Here is a 19,087-nt window from a genome sequence, read left to right as displayed (position 1 = left end):
CTAGCATCATCGGAGAGCATGTGGAGGTTTGTCTTCGACGGATCTCAAGGGATTCAGTCAGCGTTTTCTTCGATGGATCCGCTTGGATCCAGTCTATGTTGGTGTGTCTACAGATTGGATCTTTCTGATCTACACTTCTCTTCATCGACGGCGGTTGCTATTCTAGTGCGCTAGTCCTATGAGGTCTTAACATGACGACTTTCCGACTGTCTACTACGACAAGGTTTGTCCGACTCGAGTGATGGAGGGGCAATGACGGCAGCACTTCTTCGGCTCGCCCCAGTGCTTGTAGTCGTCGCTAGGTGGTATACGATATGGATGTAATTTTTACTTCTGGTATTTGTACTACCTTGATAGGCGACGAATAAATTAGAAGTTTTTCAAATAACAAAAACAATTAATTTTGTGCTAAAAAAGGGAGAGAAAACTCAAAAGTAGTTAAAACACACACGAGGCGTCCGTCCGAAAAACATAATACACCAGGCGTATGCAAGTTCGGTACGGCTTTGCGGTAGAAATTGGAATCCGCTTCGAGTAGGTTTACGTAATATCCCCAAATACGCCTTACGACCGGATTATATATTACGGTAATAAATAAACCTGTCTTTGCGCAGGGTCGTGGGACGGGAGAGAGAGGGAGAGAGAGAGAGAGAGAGAGAGAGAGAGAGAGAGAGGGAATCAGTCAGGGAAGGACAGAGCGAGAACACAAAACGAGACTCGGCGGCGGTGGCCAGGGAGAAGCAGCACAAGGATGGTGTTCGGCCGGGGCAAGCCGTCCTCTCCGGCGGCCGCCACCTCGTCGGCCGCCGCGGCGGCGTGCTCCGAGCTCCGGGCGGCGTACCACGAGTGCTTCAACCGGTGGTACGCCGACAAGTTCGCCAAGGGCCAGTGGAACAAGGACGACTGCGCCGCCGACTGGCACAAGTACCGCGCCTGCCTCGAGGTAAACCTAGCCCACGCCCGGCATCCCTCCCTCCCCCCAACCGCTCCTCGCTATCATTGCTTGGCACTTAGATTGGATCATCGGTTTGCGATGCGCGCGCGGTAGAGATCCCCGCCATTGACCACCTAGTTTTCTCTAATGGGGATCCCTGAGGTGATGTTTTCCAGATATATGAATTCCTGATTATGAAGATCTTGTATCTTAGGCCGAGATAACTCCAGGGAGGTATAAATTTCATGTAAGATTTGGAATAGCTTGTTTAGGAAGATATTTTGAGGGACTGTCACGATTATGTCGCTTCTTTGACTGGATTGGCCTAGGTGGGTATTCTGGGGAGAATGTGAGAATCATCATAGTAGAAGGGCTTATGGCGGTCAGGTGTTATGTTGCTTATGATCTCGATTATGTTGCAAATGTGGGATCTGGCAATCGTGTGCAATGGCAGTCCAGAGCACCTATGTGTGGACAAGCAATGTAGGTTAACGAGGATGCTGTTTCTTGTTAATTGTTATCCACTCTTCAACCCAAAAAGGTTATTGCCTAAAAAAACACAAGTTATTAACCTTGTATATCCTCTCTAAATAGTCGGAGCAATTGAGCTTGCAAGACTGCCAGTTCCATCACATTTGCATGACAAAGCAGTTAATTGACATCACAGGGGAGCTCAGTCTGTAGAGAGTTAACCAACAATGGATTTTTGTTTTTTGGATAAAAGGGGAGCTCAGACTGATAGTATCAAAAAACGCTTACATTTTGAGACAGAGGGAGTATTGGTCATAACTGGTGCGATACTGGTGATAATTTGTGACATGGTTGGCAGGCATTCTGGTTGCTTAGTGACTGCCAACCCACCCAATATTTCTCAGGAAAACTCACTGTTGTCAATTTCTATTGCTGAACGGACTGTCTTTTTTATTTCACTTGCAGAGTTGGAAGTCAATTGCCTACCCCAACTTGTTTGTTTGTTTGTAGAGTTGGAAGTCAGTTGTTCTTCATGACTTAATTATATAGTGCAAATAGCAATGCCGTGTATTCAGTAAAACTGGTGGTTATATCAAATCGTACCAGATCAATAGTTCACAGCTTTGTGTTTTTGTTTGCAGCAATTTGCCATTACTGCAAGGAATGAAACCTTCTGAACACCCTAATGTATTTAATTATTTTATTTATAGATAAAAGGTGTCTTATTTTTTTTCAAAATTCGGCCTGTGTCTGTGTTATTTGCCTCTTCAGTTGTCCATGTTGTTGTCATATATCTGTATTTTACAAGAATGATTGTTCAAAAATTGAGTTCAAAGAAGTTATGTTCATTCACATAATCACAAAGCACTGTTGTACTATCACGCAATGAGTGTTCAACATGCACCAGTACCCTTTTTTCTTCATTTCCACATAAGCAATCTGTCTAATCTTGCATTTCACAGCCCTTTAGGTTTAGATTCTATGATTTAATGTTGCGTGTTTCTTGCTTGTCTAATGGCTGATCATTCCACATTTTAATTGTTTCTAGGAACATCTCGAAGACAAGCATCTCAGGCAAATCCTACTGGAGTCGGAAACGTCTCCGTCTTATGCCCAGCTTGATCCCGATTCTTCGTCGCGACAAGGTGCCACCCCATCAAAATGACAGCCTTGGACTAACAACATGGTCGATTTCTTTCCTTGATCAAAATTCGGAGACGATTGATAGAGTGAGCCACAAAGTCTGTATTTGGATACATGTTATGTCCCTGGATCATGTCGATTTCAGCTCATGAGATTAACTTGTAAAATTTGCTTGGATCTGATTGTACTCATCTTACAAAGTATACTCAACCGAGCAATAGTTTGTAAATACTGAGCAGTTCTGGATTATGAAATTAGTTGAATAGTATCAGCTGTCCAGGTTTTGTAACACTGTTTCACGCACGCTTCTTCTAGTCAAAGGATGAGATGTAGATTAAATCTGATCATCTGCTGTGATGAGAAATAAGTCACTGATATTTCGAATAAGTAGACGGGGCGGGGGGGGGGGGGGGGGGGGGGGGGGAGGGGATGCATAAAAATCAAGAAATAAAAAACCCAGATGTAGGCGAACGAACTATGTTGAAATAAATTGATTGGGTACATAAATTTTATGGTTTTCACTTGGGTTTCCGCAAATTAATCGAGCAACCTTCTTCTGTTTATTTCATGAACCGGAGTCCTAAGGGGCGTGGCTTAAAAAAAAAGGTAAGCAAAGAGGTAATACATGTGTGTTGTAGTGCAATAGCAGCGAGGGATGAAGAAGAGCCAGGTGCTCTACTCTACTCATCCATCCTGATGACGCAGCGCAGGCCTTCCCCCTTGAGCATGAGGTCGAAGGCCGTGTTGATCTGCGAGAAGGGCACGCTGTGGGTGATGAACTTGTCCAGCTCCAGCTCCTTCCTCATGTACATGTCGACGACGCCTGGGAGGTCGGTGCGCGGCTTGTAGTTGCCGAAGAAGGTGCCCCTCAGCGTCCTCTCGTTGAGGAAGTTCATGGGGTGGGTCTTGAACACCGCCTCCTTGTGCGCCACGCCCACCAGCACCGCCACGCCCCACCCCTGCTCCCATCAGGCCATAGCATTAGCCTCAGGATTCAGTTTCAAGCAGAAGAAGGAGCAAGTGATCATCATATGTATGTACATCGTGCACGCATTCGAAGGCGGAGATCATGGCGTCGGCGTTGCCAGTGCACTCCACCGCCCGGTCGACTCCGCCGTCGGTCATCTCCACGATCACCTGTGGCGTATATATTTGGACCGTCAGCATTTCATTTGACACAAGCTTCTTGTGTACGTATGTCATGAACAAACGTACCTCTTGCACTGGCTTGGTGTGGTCCTTGGGGTTCACAAAGTCGGTGCAGCCAAATTTCTTAGCTGAAAAACAGTGGACATGCATGGGGTTGCAAGGTTGGGTCAATGTGCTTCGGTAACCAACACATTTTTGGCAAGATGGAGTATCTTTTCTTCTCCCTGAAGATCGATGACAATGGCAGATTAGCATGCTTACCTTGTTCGTGTTTTGCAGGGTTCAAGTCCACACCGATAATCCTCGATCCGCCGGACATCCTGGCCCCTTCCATGGCCTGATCATGCATGTGTCAGTGATTAGTCTTGGTCATAGCCGAAAGTACAAAGGTGAACAATTGTTTCAAGCGCACTCATGTGAAAGGAAAATCAAGAAAAATATTAAAGGGAATCAAAAAATTCTGAAATTTTGGGGTATCAAAGTTGGCCGACCATTCTAGCTACTCGTGTTTGAAGTTTCATGACGGAATGATACCCGTGGTATTCTCGGTGAAGAACATACAATCGAAATCTAACTGTTCAACCAAACAATGGTTTTTTATAGCATCGATTTTGCCATTTTATCATGGATGTTATTTCTTCGTGAAACTTCGTATGCGAGCAAGCATACAGATCGACTATGTATGTTATACAAAATTCAGAATTTATATATTTTTTTTCCTAGCATTTTTTCCGAATTTACCATTCACAAAGGGTTTCCGTGGAGCCATGTTCCAAAAACCTGAAAGAATAGCGTGTCACTTACAGCAAGGCCAACAGCTCCAAGACCGAAAATCGCCACTGTCATACCCTTCTTCGGCTTGGCGACGTTGAGGGTGGCACCTAGCCCTGTGAATTAGAAACGTGACATCTCAGTAGTTCCCTGAGGCGTCCCAAATATGTTGATCTCGTCGGCTGGGAAGATTTCATATGTACAAATAGACTTTTACCGGTTGAGATACCGCAGCTAAGGAGGCAGACTTTGTCGAGGGGCGCCTCGGGGTCGATCTTGGCGAGGCACCCGACATGGATCACGGTGTACTCGCTGAAGGTGGACGTCCCGACGAAGTGGAAGATGGGTTTTCCGTCGATGGTGAAGCGGGACTGGCCGTCGCCGATCATCACGCCGCGGTCGACATTGATCCTCAGGAGGTCACAGAGGTTGCTCTCCTCTGACATGCAGTGGGCACACTCCTTGCACTCTCCGGTGAACACCGGGAGGACATGGTCGCCCGGCACCAGCTCCGTCACGCCCTCGCCGACGCTCTCCACAATGCTGTGAGTGTGAGGGAACATATAAATCATAATTCAGGTGAGGGTTCAAGCTAGATTTCATGAAGTAATTAACAAGTATAAAACTTAAAACAGGGGAAAGAGAGGCAAAAGTTGAGTGGATGGATACCCTCCAGCTTCATGGCCCAAGATCCTAGGGAAAACCGGAGTTTGGCCCTGCCCAAATCCAAGCAGCACATCACCAACTCATCCATCCATCCAGATGAAGTAAATTGGAAAACACAAAAGTGGTACGCTGTGAGATGTTGTGGATAAGATATATACCTTGGCCTCCCAGAAGTAGACGTCGGTGTGGCAGAGGGCGGTGTAGAGGATCTTGACGCGCACCTCCATGGCCTGCGGCGGCGCCACCTCCACCTCCTCCATCGACAGCGGCTTCCCGGCCTCCCACGCCACCGCCGCTGCCATTGCCAGCACCAACCAAATTAACTAGGCGCCCTCCCTTGTTAATTTCATCCCATCCACCCATTCCAGGAATTTCTTCACACAGACTGAGATGAATAGGAAACTTAATGGTTCAGGAACCAACCTTTGCACTTGATCACCTTCCCGGCGGTAGCCATTTCACTGCAAGAGCTTCAGTCGATATCTCCCTCACTCTTTCTTCTTCTTCTTCGCAGTCACGGGTTTGCTGATGAGTTGGTGCTGAGGAACCGAGCTACATATATACGCTGGCTGCTGCTCGACGGCGGATCGATGAAGCGGGTTGATTGATGACATAGCACGGGGTGTTAATGCTGATGAAGTAGATTGTTTTCTTCTTCTGGTTATGATAATTTTTATTGATTTTTATCGTCGCATCAATCAACATTAGTCGGTTCATTCAGATGACTATTCTCAGATTTGGTTTTTGACACGATATCTGTGGGATTGGACTGGTTGCCTGGCTAAAACTTGGGGAACACTGTTGCAGCAATGGACCGTAGCATCTTGTGATGGTAGCAAGGCGATAAGTGCGTGGAAAATAATTGTGTGGTCCGTGAAGTTTAAGGCCTCAATAATTGGCTCAATGATCCGTTCTTGCTCTCGTGTTGTGATTTCAACCTTTACGTCCGTAGAATTTATTTACATCAAACTGCTGCCTGCCTTCCATTTTTTTTTTGATATCACACATTCACACGTAATAAAATGCAGCCATAAAACCAAAATCAGCATCGGGCCATGCTCAACTTCCATAATTAACTACGTTTTTGACACTACACTAGTGTAAAAAGCGCTCTTATATTTATAGGACGGAGGGAGTAGATGATACCCCGCGTGTTGTTGCGGAAACCGTTGCAATATATTTCGGTTGCTGGATTCATGTCATACTAAGAAACAACCTTTGTTACAATTGGACAGAGATTCCTCGCTGATCCCATTAGGTGAAAGCATGCTTCTCATCTTAGATGACACAAACTAATTTCCGACGCTCTATATGTTCTTGTTTATGAATGTTAGGGTGTCATATACTATTAAATACCATGCATATCTTTACCGAAGAACTGATAGTATGTTTATGCACTAAAAGATCCAAAATGGTTGTAGAGTACGATGCACTATGGTCATCCGGATCTTTCATTTGACAAGAGGTGGTATAAGGAAAGCATATAAAACCATAAACTTAAGCAAGGATGCATTTGCTGGTAATTTAAATATTTGTTTTGTTGGAAATAATAATTTCATGTCATTTTGAGAGAAATTGCGCCTTAACATTAACTTTACAGGTTATAATTCCATATTGCATCGCTGAAATATAACTTACAATGAGTATGTTCAAATTGGCAAATGGCATGCTGTTAGTCTTAATCAGATATCAATATTTGAAGCCAAAGTTGCAAATGGCAATGGTGAACAGACAATCAGACGTGAAATATACTGCCTAGGGCAAGGATTTGATCTTCGCCAGATGCTTTCCTGCTATTTCACCACAGTGGGGCTCTAGTTCAACAGCCTAATATGTTTTCTCCATCCATCCCTCTCTTGTGCACGCTTGCATTGTAACTTCACGTTGGTTAAATCCAATCTTTTCAGTGGATGTATTTTTTTTGTTTAGTACCAACGACGAGTCCTATTATTCTAACAGGTCCATATTTTATGTAGTTATCAACTGTAGGTGTTATATTTTCCTCTGTGGGCAGTTGTATTTGGTTCTTCGTGGGCTGCATGAAGATATCCTACTTAAAGCAGAGGCTAAGAATATGAAGTCGTTAGAAAGTTCCCTTGCATCCCAATCTTTCATCCAAATTAGATTGCTTACGTCAGGGGCGGAGCTAGGAGAGAATCAAGGGGGGGAGGCAAAGAGAAAATATACGTCTTTGGGGGGATGCAATCTTATTAATCTAAGCCTCTATTTTTTTTCTTCACTAAATATCCGGGGGGGGGGCATTGGCCCCCTCCCCCTCAACAATGCATGTAGCTCCGCCACTGGCTTACGAGATTGCCTATGGTGATAGAACTCGGTCTTGACAAGGGCTTTCAAGAAACCGACAGTGAGTTTGTTCTAATACAACTGTAATGTCTGGTTCGTGGAATGATGTATTATAGAACAACATTGAAACTACAAGCTGTCTTAGACGGGACAAATGGCCAAGGTACGCATAAGTACTACCTTTCCTTATCAAGAAATTTGAAAATAGCTTTCCATATCTAAATGGTTGGAATATCAAGTTGAATAGACCAACCAGTTTATGTTTTTGGTCATATTGCATTAGATTACCCGTTATGATGATTTGGTAGTTCTGACCTTTGATGCCTAGGAGACTGAGGAGATGCAGCTAACACATGGCGGAAGAATCTTTGGAAGCAAAAAATGTGCCCACAACGAGCTTGAGTGTTGACATGTACACCCAAAGCTTCCTTAGCAGTGCACTGCCAAGCAAAATTTAGTTCTTCAAACAGAGTTGACTCATGAAACACGACATGCACACTATGTGTGGCGTGGTAAATCGAGTGAGTGAGTGAACGTGTGTTGTTGTTCTCTTTTCTCATGCTACAAGGAGTAGCAGTGTTATCTCGTCAACGTATAATATGGGACTAAAGTTACACACATAAAATTTAGCGGGACTAAACTTACAAACATAAAATGGGCCTTTGAGATCGGAGAGGTGTGGCTACACTCAGGTGTAGTACACCGAGTCAATACTAAATTGAAAAAATAGTATGAAACAAATTTCTGGAACTTTGCAACATCAAACATGATCAAATATTTTAGGTTTTTGCAAAATTTTATTCACAAATAACATTCAACGAGCTCTCATAAAATTTTTTACTCAAAAAGTGCACAAAACTTTGAGCAGTGATTTTGTTTTTTTTCTGAGAGCTCCTCGAATGTTATTTGTGGATAAAATTTTGTAACAACCTAAAAAAAAATATCATGTTTGATGTCGCAGAATTTCAGATTTTTTCGAATTTTTTTCATATTGTTTTTTCAATTTTTCGTTCACCGGAGTGTACTACACCCAGGGTAGAAAATCCACTCTCCTATGAGATCCATAATTTTATTGGACCGAGGTACAAGATTTAGTGGGCCAATCCCATAAAGTCTAACAATCCCCCATCAAATCTCACAAACACATTAGATTACATTTGTTCCAGTGCATTGTTTGATATACACGCAACTAGGTGGACACCCATTAGGGTTGAACATACACCTAGAGAAGTAGCTAGACTTATTCACAAGTGAACAATGGAATGTCTTGATATCAGTCTTGCGCAGACAAGTTTTACTCCCACTCATCCACCTTTCCAGCAGAAGAACAAACGTGGCCATGGATCTTCCCACTCATCCAACCCTGGCTATCAGAACAAGTCTCAGAATCAAGCTCCAAAGTTGAATGCTCCTTATCATCGTCCGCTCTCGGAGGTGACTTGCAACAAGTGTCATCAGAAAGGTCACTATGTTAACAAGTGCTTCAACCAAAGGCGCCTTCCGCCTCCTCCTCCTGTGAGATCTTCCAGCAATGCAGTGGTCAAGCATAATCCCAAGTCTGCAAAGGTGAACATGATGAATGCAGCTCAAGCGGAGGAATCTACTGATGTGATAATGGGTAATCTCTCAGTTAATGATATTCCTGCAAAAGTTCTTTTTGACACTGGTGCATTGCATTGTTTCATGTCAAGATCATTTGTTGCAAAGCATGATTTCATTTCGGAAATGTTGAAAAAACCCATGGGAGTTGTTTCTCCGGGCTCTTCTATGAGGGCTACCACAATGATTCCGGATGTTTCTATCAAGATGGGCAACTATAAATTTCTGTCTAAACCTTTTGTTCTTGGAGACTCTGATATTGATCTAATTCTCGGGATGGACTGACTTTCTAAGCACAAGGCTCAACTTGATTATGCTGCCAGGGAAATTCAATTGACACACTCTTCTGAGGATGTGATTATCTATGCCGCTCGTGACGAGACCATTCGGTTATTTTCTCTCAATGAGAAGGGCGAATTGGATGCTATTTCTCAAATTCCAGTCGTTTGTGAGTATCAAGATGTCTTTCCAGAAGAGCTTCCGGGTATGCCTCCTCACCGGCCAGTTGAGTTCGTTATCGATCTTGAGCCTGGCACTGAACCCGTTTGCAAGCGTCCTTACAAGCTTGGACCCAAGGAGCTGAAGGAATTGAAGAAACAGCTCGATGAACAAGAGCGTCTGGGTTTGATCAGACCGAGTTCATCTCCATGGGGTTGTGGTGTTCTTTTTGTCCAGAAGAAGGATGGCACGGACCGACTTTGTGTTGACTACCGTCCATTGAACAAGAAGACAATCAAGAATAAGTATCCACTTCCCAACATCAATGAGCTATTCGAGCAACTTAAAGGTGCTAAAGTATTCTCCAAGCTTGACCTTCGAATGGGTTATCATCAGATTCGCATTCGTGAAGAAGATATTCTCAAGACAGCATTCAGAACAAGCTTTGGTTCTTATGAATATACTGCCATGTCTTTCGGCCTTGTCAATGCTCCTCCAACATTCTCTCGCATGATGAATTTCATCTTCAACCCCTATACCAATGAATTCGTCCTGGTGTATCTCGATGATATCTTGGTCTTCTCCAAGAATAAGAAGGATCATGCCAAACATTTGCGATTGGTGCTCGACAAGCTCAGAGAGTATCAATTCTATGCGAAGTTTTCCAAATGTGAGTTTTGGCTTGATGATGTTCTTTACCTTGGTCATATCATCTCTGCCAAGGGCATCGTTGTTAATCCCGAGAAGGTGTCTGCAATTGTGAATTGGGAACCTCCTCAGAATGTCAAGCAGCTCCGCAGTTTCCTTGGTCTTGCAAGCTATTGCCGAAGATTCATTGAGAATTTCTCTAAGATTGCAAAGCCTCTTTCCAACCTCCTCCAGAAGCATGTGAAGTATGTTTGGACTCCTGAGTGTGACGTTGCTTTCAACACTCTCAAAGAGAAACTCGTCACAGCTCCTGTCTTAACTCCTCCTGACGAATCCAAGCCATTCGAAATTTTCTGTGATGCTTCTCTTCAAGGTCTCGGTGCTGTATTAATGCAAGAGAAGAAAGTTGTGGCCTATACCTCTCGTTAGTTGAAGCCCAACGAAAAGAACTACCCCACTCACGATCTTGAGTTGGCGGCAGTTGTCCATGCATTAATAACATGGAGACATCTCTTGTTGGGAAGAAAAGTGGACACATTCACCGATCACAAGAGTCTCAAGTACATCTTCACTCAGCCCAACCTCAACCTCAGACAAACTCGATGGGTCGAAATGATTCAAGAGTACAATCCGAGTATTGAATATACTCCAGGCAAGGCCAATGTCATTGCAGATGCTTTGAGCAGGAAGGCTTATTGCAACAGTTTAATTCTCAAGCCCTTCCAACCGGACCTTTGTGAAGCTTTCCGCAAGCTGAATCTCCAAGTTGTTCCTCAAGGCTTTCTTGCCAACCTCATAGTCTCTTCTACTTTGGCAGATCAAATTCGTGAGGCACAACTCCTGGATACCATGGTGAAGAAGGTGAAACGTGGTATTGACAAGGGTCTTTCCAAATATAAGTGCTATCGCATTGATGACCGAGACACTTTATTCTTCGAGGACCGGATTGTGGTTCCTAAAGGTGACCTAAGGAAAGTCATTATGAACGAGGCGCACAATTCTCTTCTTTCCATTCATCCTGGAAGTACGAAGATGTACCATGACCTCAAGCAGTCGTATTGGTGGACTCGAATGAAGCGAGAAATCGCTCAATTCGTGAATGAATGTGATGTCTGTCGAAGGGTGAAAGCAGAACACCAACGACCAGCTGGTCTCCTCCAACCTCTTGCTATCCCAGAATGGAAGTTTGATCATATCGAAATGGACTTCGTGACTGGATTTCCCAAGTCCAAGCGTGGAAATGATGCTATCTTCATTGTCATCGACAAGCTTACTAAAGTGGCTCATTTCCTTCCAATCAAAGAATCTATCACAGCAGCTCAGTTGGCAGAGCTATACACCTCCAGGATTGTCTCCTTGCATGGCATTCCACAATTGATATCTTCAGATCGTGGAAGCATCTTCACTTCTAAGTTTTGGGACTCCTTCCAGAAGGCCATGGGCACCAACATTCGCTTCAGCACAACTTTCCATCCTCAAACTAGTGGCCAAGTCGAGCGAGTCAATCAAATCCTTGAAGATATGCTCAGGGCTTGTGTCATTTCCTTTGGCATGAAGTGGGAAGATTGTCTTCCATATGCCGAATTCTCCTACAACAACAGCTTCCAAGCGAGTTCGGGCAAGGCCCCATTCGAAATTCTCTATGGCAGAAAGTGCCGTACTCCTCTCAATTGGTCAGAGACTGGTGAACGCCAACTTCTTGGCAATGACTTAATCACAGAGGCTGAAGAAATGTGTAAAGTCATCTGTGAAAATCTCAAAGCCGCGCAATCGCGCCAGAAGAGTTACTATGATAGTAAGCACCGTGATGTGGCTTTCGAGATCGGAGACCATGTCTACCTCCGCGTATCTCCAATGAAAGGCACTCGTCGCTTCGGTATCAAAGGGAAACTTGCCCCTAGATACGTGGGTCCTTTCAAGATCATTGGCAAAAGAGGCGACCTCGCCTATCAACTTGAGCTTCCCTCCAACTTCGCGAACGTGCACGATGTGTTCCACGTGTCACAGCTTCGCAAGTGCTTCAAGACTCCTGAGCGCACCATCAACTTCGAAGAGATTGACCTCCAAGAAGATCTGTCTTATCATGAGCACCCCGTTGCTATTCTTGAAGAAACTGAGCGCAAGACTCGCAACAAGTCAATCAAATTCCTGAAAGTGAAGTGGTCGCACCATTCCGACCGAGAAGCCACCTGGGAACGCGAGGACCACCTCCGTTCCGAATATCCGGAGTTCTTTCAGTCCTAGATCTCGGGACGAGATCCTCTCGTCGTGGTGGAGTGTTGTAACACCCCGGATGTAACTTTCCATATTTGTAACTCCAACTCTTGCCATTTTCGGCTATGTGTTATGATATTCCCTCCGTGGTCGGGTTTTGTCTTTCGTTTTGCATTTTGTTCATGTCATGCATCTCATATCATGTCATCATGTGCATATCATTTGGCATACGTGTTCGTCTCATGCATCCGAGCATTTTTTTCCCGTTGTCCGTTTTGCAATCCGACACTCCCACATGCACCGGCGCACCCCTCTTGTCTCTTTTCGTGAGCGGGTGTTAAACGTTCTCGGAATGGACCGAGGCTTGCCAAGTGGCCTTGGTATACCACCGGTAGACCACCTGTCAAGTTTCGTTCCATTTGGAGGTCGTTTGGTGCTCCAACGGTTAACCGGGTAACCGCAAAGTCCTTTTGTGAGTTGCAGCAAACCCCCCTCCTAACAGCCCAATAACCCATCTAAGTCCCCTCCATGCTCTCGGTCGTTCGATCACGATCGTGTGGGCGAAAACCGTGCCTCATTTGGACTCTCCTAGCTCCCTATGCCTATATAAACACCTCCCCCTCCGAAATTTCGGGTCCAAACCCTAGCCTCTTCCACCTCCGCGCGCCGGACAAAACGTCCGCCCGCCGTCGGACACGTCCGCCGCCGCCCTCGCCCAATCCGCCGCCGCCACGTGTCCCGCCGCCGCTACCCACCGCTCGCGGCCCGGAGAGCCCGAGTCGGGCCCTCCCGGCCCATCTCCCCGTCGCCCCGCGCCCCGCGCGACTCCCGCCGCCGCCCGCCGCTCCGCCTCCATCGCCGGCGCCTCCCGCCGCCGCGGCTCCGCCTCCACCGACCGCGCAGCTGCCCGCGCCTCGACGCCCGCGCCAACTCCGGCGACTCCGGCGCCCGTGCCCCCGCCGCCTTCTTTCCTCGCCGCCACTCCGGCCTCGTCCCCTCCGGCGTCCCCGTCCTCGATCTCCGGCGAGCTCGCGCTGCTGCCTCGACTTCCGTGCCAGCTCCCGATCCAGATCTGGGATTAGGTTGACCCCCGAAATCCTCCCAAGTCCCGAATATTTCACATTATGTGCTCATGTTCATTGCATCATATCTCATCGCATACTGCTCCGTTTCATGCACATGATATATTGGAATGTTCGTCTCGAGATGCTCTTCATTTTGTTCCATTGTGCCATGCTTGTTTGAGTCCATCTTGATGCCCAAATCTCTGGTGCAAGAGTGCTATATGATGTTTACTGCTGAGACTTATCAGAACTTGGTGATTTGTTAGTTTTGTTGCAATTGATGTGTGCATCTTATGGGCATGAGGTCTGCAGGTGTTTTGATCTATGCCATGACATCTTTACAGAGGTGTATGCCATGTATTTTTGTGATCTATGTGGTGACTAGCACAAGCATGCAAACTAGGCTTCGTGATGTTTCTGTTTCCAGGGACGGGATTTTGCCAAGTCTGTGACTGCTGTTATTTTGTTGCCATGTATCCATGTGTCTACAGAGACATCCGTGCTTCTTTTGAGTATGTTCAGTAAGGATGTTTTGTATATATAGTTGTGCTCAATCCATCCATGCCCCTGTTTGCAATTATGGAGTGTCCTAGCATGTATTAATCTTACTCTACTTTTGCTATAAAATGTTCCTGGCAGAATGTTAACATGATATTCAATTTTGCCAAGGTTGTTGTAATTGATCCATACATGCTATGAACTTAATCTTGCCATGGTTAGCTTCATAAACATGCCATCTTGCTGTAGGTATGCTTGTTTTGTCATGCATTGCTTTGTGATGAGTGAATCGAGCTCACAAAGATGCCTTCATAATTCTGTTAATGCCATGTTCTGTTTTCTGCTAAGTCTGAAACCTGTTAACGAAACTTGCTATGTTTACATGGTGCCATCATATCTTATGATCCTTTTTGGCTTATGGTCAGTAAGGGACTTTTGTTCTATGCATTTAGTAGATTCATGCAATGCCTTGTTTTGCTATGTTAAGTTCCTGTAGTATGTTGATTGCTTGCTCTGAACATTGCTACCTGATGCTGTTTCAGCCATGTTCAGTATTTTCACCGTCTGTGAAGCTGATATCTTTTGCATTCTTGCCATGCTTGTTTGAACCTGTTATTGTGTGAATTAGCCGTAGCTCAGTGTTTATCTTTTGTCAAGCATCTCCTGTAGATTACCGTAATATGCTTTGTTGCTATGTTGGGGTGCTGTAGCATAGTTACTTGATGTATTCTAAGTGCTATCATGTTGTTAATCGCAGATTCGTGTTATTCTTGTTTTGCTTGCCATTTGCAAACCGTGCATCCGTTTCCGGTGATCTTTATATCAATTTCGACCGAAATCATCTCATCTTTCCAGTGGCATACTTGGTTTGCCAAGTTACTGCCTTGTTCATCCTTTTTCTTCCGGAGCACGCATATGCATCGCATATCACATCTCGCATATCATGCATGTATTGCATCATGTTGCTTGTGCATTTCCCGTGATTGATTGTGGTTCCATTGCTTGTGTTCTTGCTGTGGGTAGAGCCGGGAGACGAGTTTGTGAACGAGGAACCTGTTGAGAACGCTTACGAGGATCAAGCTTTTGACAACTCTGAGGACCTTGCAGGCAAGATGACCATACCCTCGAAATCACTTCTATCTTTGCTTTGCTAGTTGTTCGTTCTATTGCCATGTTGCGCTACCTATCACTTGCTATATCATGCCTCCCATATTGCCATGCCAAGCCTCTAACCATCCTTTCCTAGCAAACCGTTGTTTGGCTAAGTTACCGCTTTCGCTCAGCCCTTCTTATAGCGTTGCTAGTTGCAGGTGAAGTTGAAGTTGGTTCCATGTTGGAACATGGATATTTTGGAATATCACAATATCTCTTATTTAATTAATGCATCTATATATTTGGTAAGGGTGGAAGGCTCGGCCTTATGCCTGGTGTTTTGTTCCACTCTTGCCGCCCTAGTTTCCGTCATACCGGTATTATGTTCCTTGAGTTTGCGTTCCTTACGCGGTTGGGTGATTTATGGGACCCCCTTGACAGTTCGCCTTGAATAAAACTCCTCCAGCAAGGCCCAACCTTGGTTTTATCATTTGCCTACCTAAGCCTTTTTCCCTTGGGTTTTCGCGAGTCCGAGGGTCATCTTTATTTTAACCCCCGGGCCAGTGCTCCTCCGAGTGTTTGTCCAAACTAGAGCACCGTGCGGGACCGTCCCTTGGCTACTTGGGTTACGTTGGTACCTGTACGCTTAGCTTATCCGGTGTGCCCTGAGAACGAGATATGTGCAGCTCCTATCGTGATTTGTCGGCACAGCGGGTGGTATTGCTGGTCTTGTTTTACCATTGTCGAAATGTCTTGTAAACCGGGATTCCGAGACTGATCGGGTCTTCCCGGGAGAAGGTTTATCCTTCGTTGACCGTGAGAGCTTATGATGGGCTAAGTTGGGACACCCCTGCAGGGTATTATCTTTCGAAAGCCGTGCCCGCGGTTATGAGGCAGATGGGAATTTGTTAATGTCCGGTTGTAGAGAACTTGACACTTGACTTAATTAAAATACATCAACCGTGTGTGTAGCCGTGATGGTCTCTTCTCGGCGGAGTCCGGGAAGTGAACACGGTTGGAGTTATCCATGAACGTAAGTAGTTTCAGGATCACTTCTTGATCATTTCTAGCTTTGCGACCGTTGCGTTGCTTCTCTTCTCGCTCTCTTTTGCGTATGTTAGCTACCATATATGCTTAGTGCCTGCTGCAGCTCCACCTCATTAAACCATCATTTCCTATAAGCTTAAATAGTCTTGATCTCGCGGGTGTGAGATTGCTGAGTCCTCGTGACTCACAGATTCTACCAAAACAGTTGCAGGTGCCGACGATGGCAGTGCAGGTGACGCAACCGAGCTCAAGTGGGAGTTCGACGAGGAACGTGGTTGTTACTATGTTTCGTTTCCTGATAATCAGTAGTGGAGCCCAGTTGGGACGATCGGGGATCTAGCATTTGGGGTTATCTTACTTTCATTTGGATTTGACCGTAGTCGGTCTATGTGTGGATTTTGGATGATGTATGAATTAATTTATGTATTGTGTGAAGTGGCGATTGTAAGCCAACTCTCGTTATACATGGGATTGTGTGAAGATAACCCTTCTTGCGACAATACCACAATGCGGTTATGCCTCTAAGCCGTGCCTCGACACGTGGGAGATATAGCCGCATCGTGGGCATTACAAGTTGGTATCGTGGGAGACAAGTTGCGCAGACAAGTAGGAGTACTAAATGTCGCTAGTGGTATATGTTTGCCAATGCTATTCCGTGGATGGAGCATATAAGTCGTACTCCTCGCCTTTCATGAGCTTACTAGAGATTACCCAATATCATAGAATGTGACCAGCAACCTAGCTCATAAAGGTTTGTTTTTTCAAAGACAGCCCTATAAGGCAACATCTTCGCTTACACAAGTAACAGAGCACATTAAGAATAATCAGTCCGCTTTACTGTATCTGTGATAGAACTACATGTTCAGATGAGTGATTTTAGGAAATGTTCTCTCCAACTGCAAAGGTTTGTTTTCCCAGATCCTACTTCACAGATTCCCTGGTGCCAAAGATTAGAATGCATCAACATACAAGTAAATGATCACTCCCTTGCCTCCACCATAACGGTAGCAGACACATTTTTCGTCTTCATTGACAACAAAGCCTATGAAATTCAAAGTTTTGATAAATTTCTATTGTTAGTGCTTATGTGCTAGTTTTAGGCCATGCAAAGATTTCAGTAAATTGCAAATCTTCCTTTCCTAACCCGATACTACAAATCCATCTTTCGTTCCATGTAAATTTTCTTCTCTGACTCTCCATTTAGGAAAGTTATCTTAACGTCCATTTGATGAACAAGAAGACCTTGTGAGGCAGTCAATAATAGTAGTACTCGGATTGTGGTCCATCTAGCCTCAAAGTAACAATGGGGAATACCCAGTTGGGATTTACTATAATATCATCCACACACCCGTGAGACCATCCCCATGCCCATCCCCATCCCTGGCGTACGTGGATAAAAAAATGCATCCCCTTCCCCATCGGGTATTTCATCCCTACGGTGAAACCCGCACTCGAAGTAGTAGCACACTATACATATGAATTTGTTATTATTTTTTGCAAGAATTATACATGTATATGTTGATTTTATCAACAACAACAAAAAAGACTGCCCAACCGGAACGGGCTTTGCCACTGGGCTAGGCTAGGTTAAGTCGTTTTGGGCCATTGGGCTCAGCCGCTCAAGGTTCATGTGTTTTTTGTGCGCGGTTGGGTGGGAAGATGCAAATTTTTAGTTAGATGGGAGGGAGCTAGGGTTTATGAGCCCACTAGTCAGATGTATACAAGTAGGGTAACGGGTAAATATAGCATTGTCCCATCCCCGTCCCCATCCCACTCGTTGTGTAATACATTTGGCCCAAGAACTTTCCATCGGTATTGAACTTGGCCCATCGGTATTCCCTAATAGAGTAATTACTACCGGCATAGCATACCCCAGTAGGTATTAAACTTAGCACGTCCCTGTCCCCTTGGAGTTGCCACCTTGATCACACAATTCAATTTTTTTTATCGAACTAAGCACAAAACTAACCGTCATTGGCTACATTATAGCTCCTGCACAGGCCATCCATGGAAAATTTCTACCGAAATAAACAAATTAAAATAATCAGTACTCTCTTCATCCGGATTTATAAGGCATATATGTAATGTTTTTCATTGTTTTTGATATAGCTCACCATTCATACCGAATGGTGCATATATGTATTTTAATATTTACTTTGACCATAGCTCTATCAACAATATATGAGATGTATGCCATAAAAATTATACCGTTGGAAACTTCTTTTAAATATGAATTTGATGTTGTACTTTTGTGGCATACATCCCATATGTTAGTGGTATAATTGATATTCAAAGTAAATATTAATACGTATTAAGCCTTATGAACACTGGCGGGGCTACGTGTTATCAAAATAGGCCATGGCCGGCCCAGCCCAGAGCAAATACAGTGTAGGATTGAAGTAAACTGGGCCATGAGGACAAACTATAGTGGCCTTCCTTTGAATCGGCCCGTCCATCTTTGGCTACATAGCTCCACCACTGCTACCCCTAAAACACACGAAGGCATTTTTCAACCTCCAATGCAAACTTCCTCGTTTGTCACCTCGTATCTTAACGAGCTGCAGCAACTGGAGAAGCCCGTCGAGCGACAAGTGCAGGCAGTACAGCAAGGAGGAAACAGGAGTTGGCGTGCGTCACCGCTGGGTGTTGCGAAGATTAATGTGGACGGAGCTGTGGGGCGTCATAGACGTGGCGGGGCAGTCGCAGCAGTGTGCCGAGATCACACGGGAGCTTATTTGGGTTCATCTGCGGTTGTTTATCGTGGTATAACTGACCCCACAACCTTGGAGACATTTGCGTGCAGGGAAGCTCTAGCTCTTGCAGAGGATCTTCAGACGACAAACATGATGATTGCCTCAGATTGCAAAGGAGTGATTCAAGATATAAATGAAGGAACAAACGGTCCGCACTCGGCTATAGTACATGAAATAACACTTCGGAAAGGCTTTTTCAATTCGGTTGTTTTTGTTTTCGAGCGTAGAAATCATAATTTCGAGGCTCATAATCTCGCCAAGTTCGCTTGTAACTTAGGAGTAGGTCGGCATGTTTG

At 45.0% G+C, this 19,087-nt stretch overlaps 2 protein-coding genes across 2 annotated transcripts; one reads left to right on the top strand and one right to left on the bottom strand.

The window, feature by feature from the left end:
- The first annotated feature begins 614 nt into the window (after window positions 1-614).
- On the top strand, window positions 615-2,837 carry LOC109770125 (uncharacterized protein At4g33100). The gene is made up of 2 exons (XM_020328844.4): window positions 615-943; window positions 2,454-2,837. The coding sequence occupies exons 1-2, from the start codon at window positions 752-754 to the stop codon at window positions 2,568-2,570; spliced, it is 309 nt and encodes a 102-aa protein (XP_020184433.1). The 5' UTR covers window positions 615-751; the 3' UTR covers window positions 2,571-2,837.
- A 177-nt stretch (window positions 2,838-3,014) lies between these two features.
- On the bottom strand, window positions 3,015-5,987 carry LOC109770107 (alcohol dehydrogenase 2). The gene is made up of 9 exons (XM_020328820.3): window positions 5,558-5,987; window positions 5,293-5,429; window positions 5,138-5,184; window positions 4,686-5,011; window positions 4,502-4,584; window positions 3,959-4,034; window positions 3,764-3,825; window positions 3,590-3,685; window positions 3,015-3,507 (listed from the first exon to the last, which is right to left on the bottom strand). Exons 1-9 carry the CDS (start codon window positions 5,589-5,591, stop codon window positions 3,229-3,231), a joined length of 1,140 nt encoding a protein of 379 aa, XP_020184409.1. The 5' UTR covers window positions 5,592-5,987; the 3' UTR covers window positions 3,015-3,228.
- Window positions 5,988-19,087: the final 13,100 nt, after the last annotated feature.

The sequence above is a fragment of the Aegilops tauschii genome, chromosome 5, assembly GCF_002575655.3.
Source record: "Aegilops tauschii subsp. strangulata cultivar AL8/78 chromosome 5, Aet v6.0, whole genome shotgun sequence".
Classification (NCBI taxonomy): domain Eukaryota; kingdom Viridiplantae; phylum Streptophyta; class Magnoliopsida; order Poales; family Poaceae; genus Aegilops; species Aegilops tauschii.
Note: the sequence above shows the minus strand (reverse complement) of the source record. Positions and strands in the feature narration are given on the sequence as shown.

Coding starts and splice junctions, on each gene's coding strand:
- LOC109770125 (XM_020328844.4), top strand. CDS start 752: ATGGTGTTCGGCCGGGGCAAGCCGTCCTCTCCGGCGGCCGCCACCTCG. Junction 944..2,453: donor AGTACCGCGCCTGCCTCGAG/GTAAACCTAGCC, acceptor AATTGTTTCTAG/GAACATCTCGAAGACAAGCA.
- LOC109770107 (XM_020328820.3), bottom strand. CDS start 5,591: ATGGCTACCGCCGGGAAGGTGATCAAGTGCAAAG. Junction 3,686..3,763: donor ACACCAAGCCAGTGCAAGAG/GTACGTTTGTTC, acceptor TATACGCCACAG/GTGATCGTGGAGATGACCGA. Junction 3,508..3,589: donor CCTTCGAATGCGTGCACGAT/GTACATACATAT, acceptor TGATGGGAGCAG/GGGTGGGGCGTGGCGGTGCT.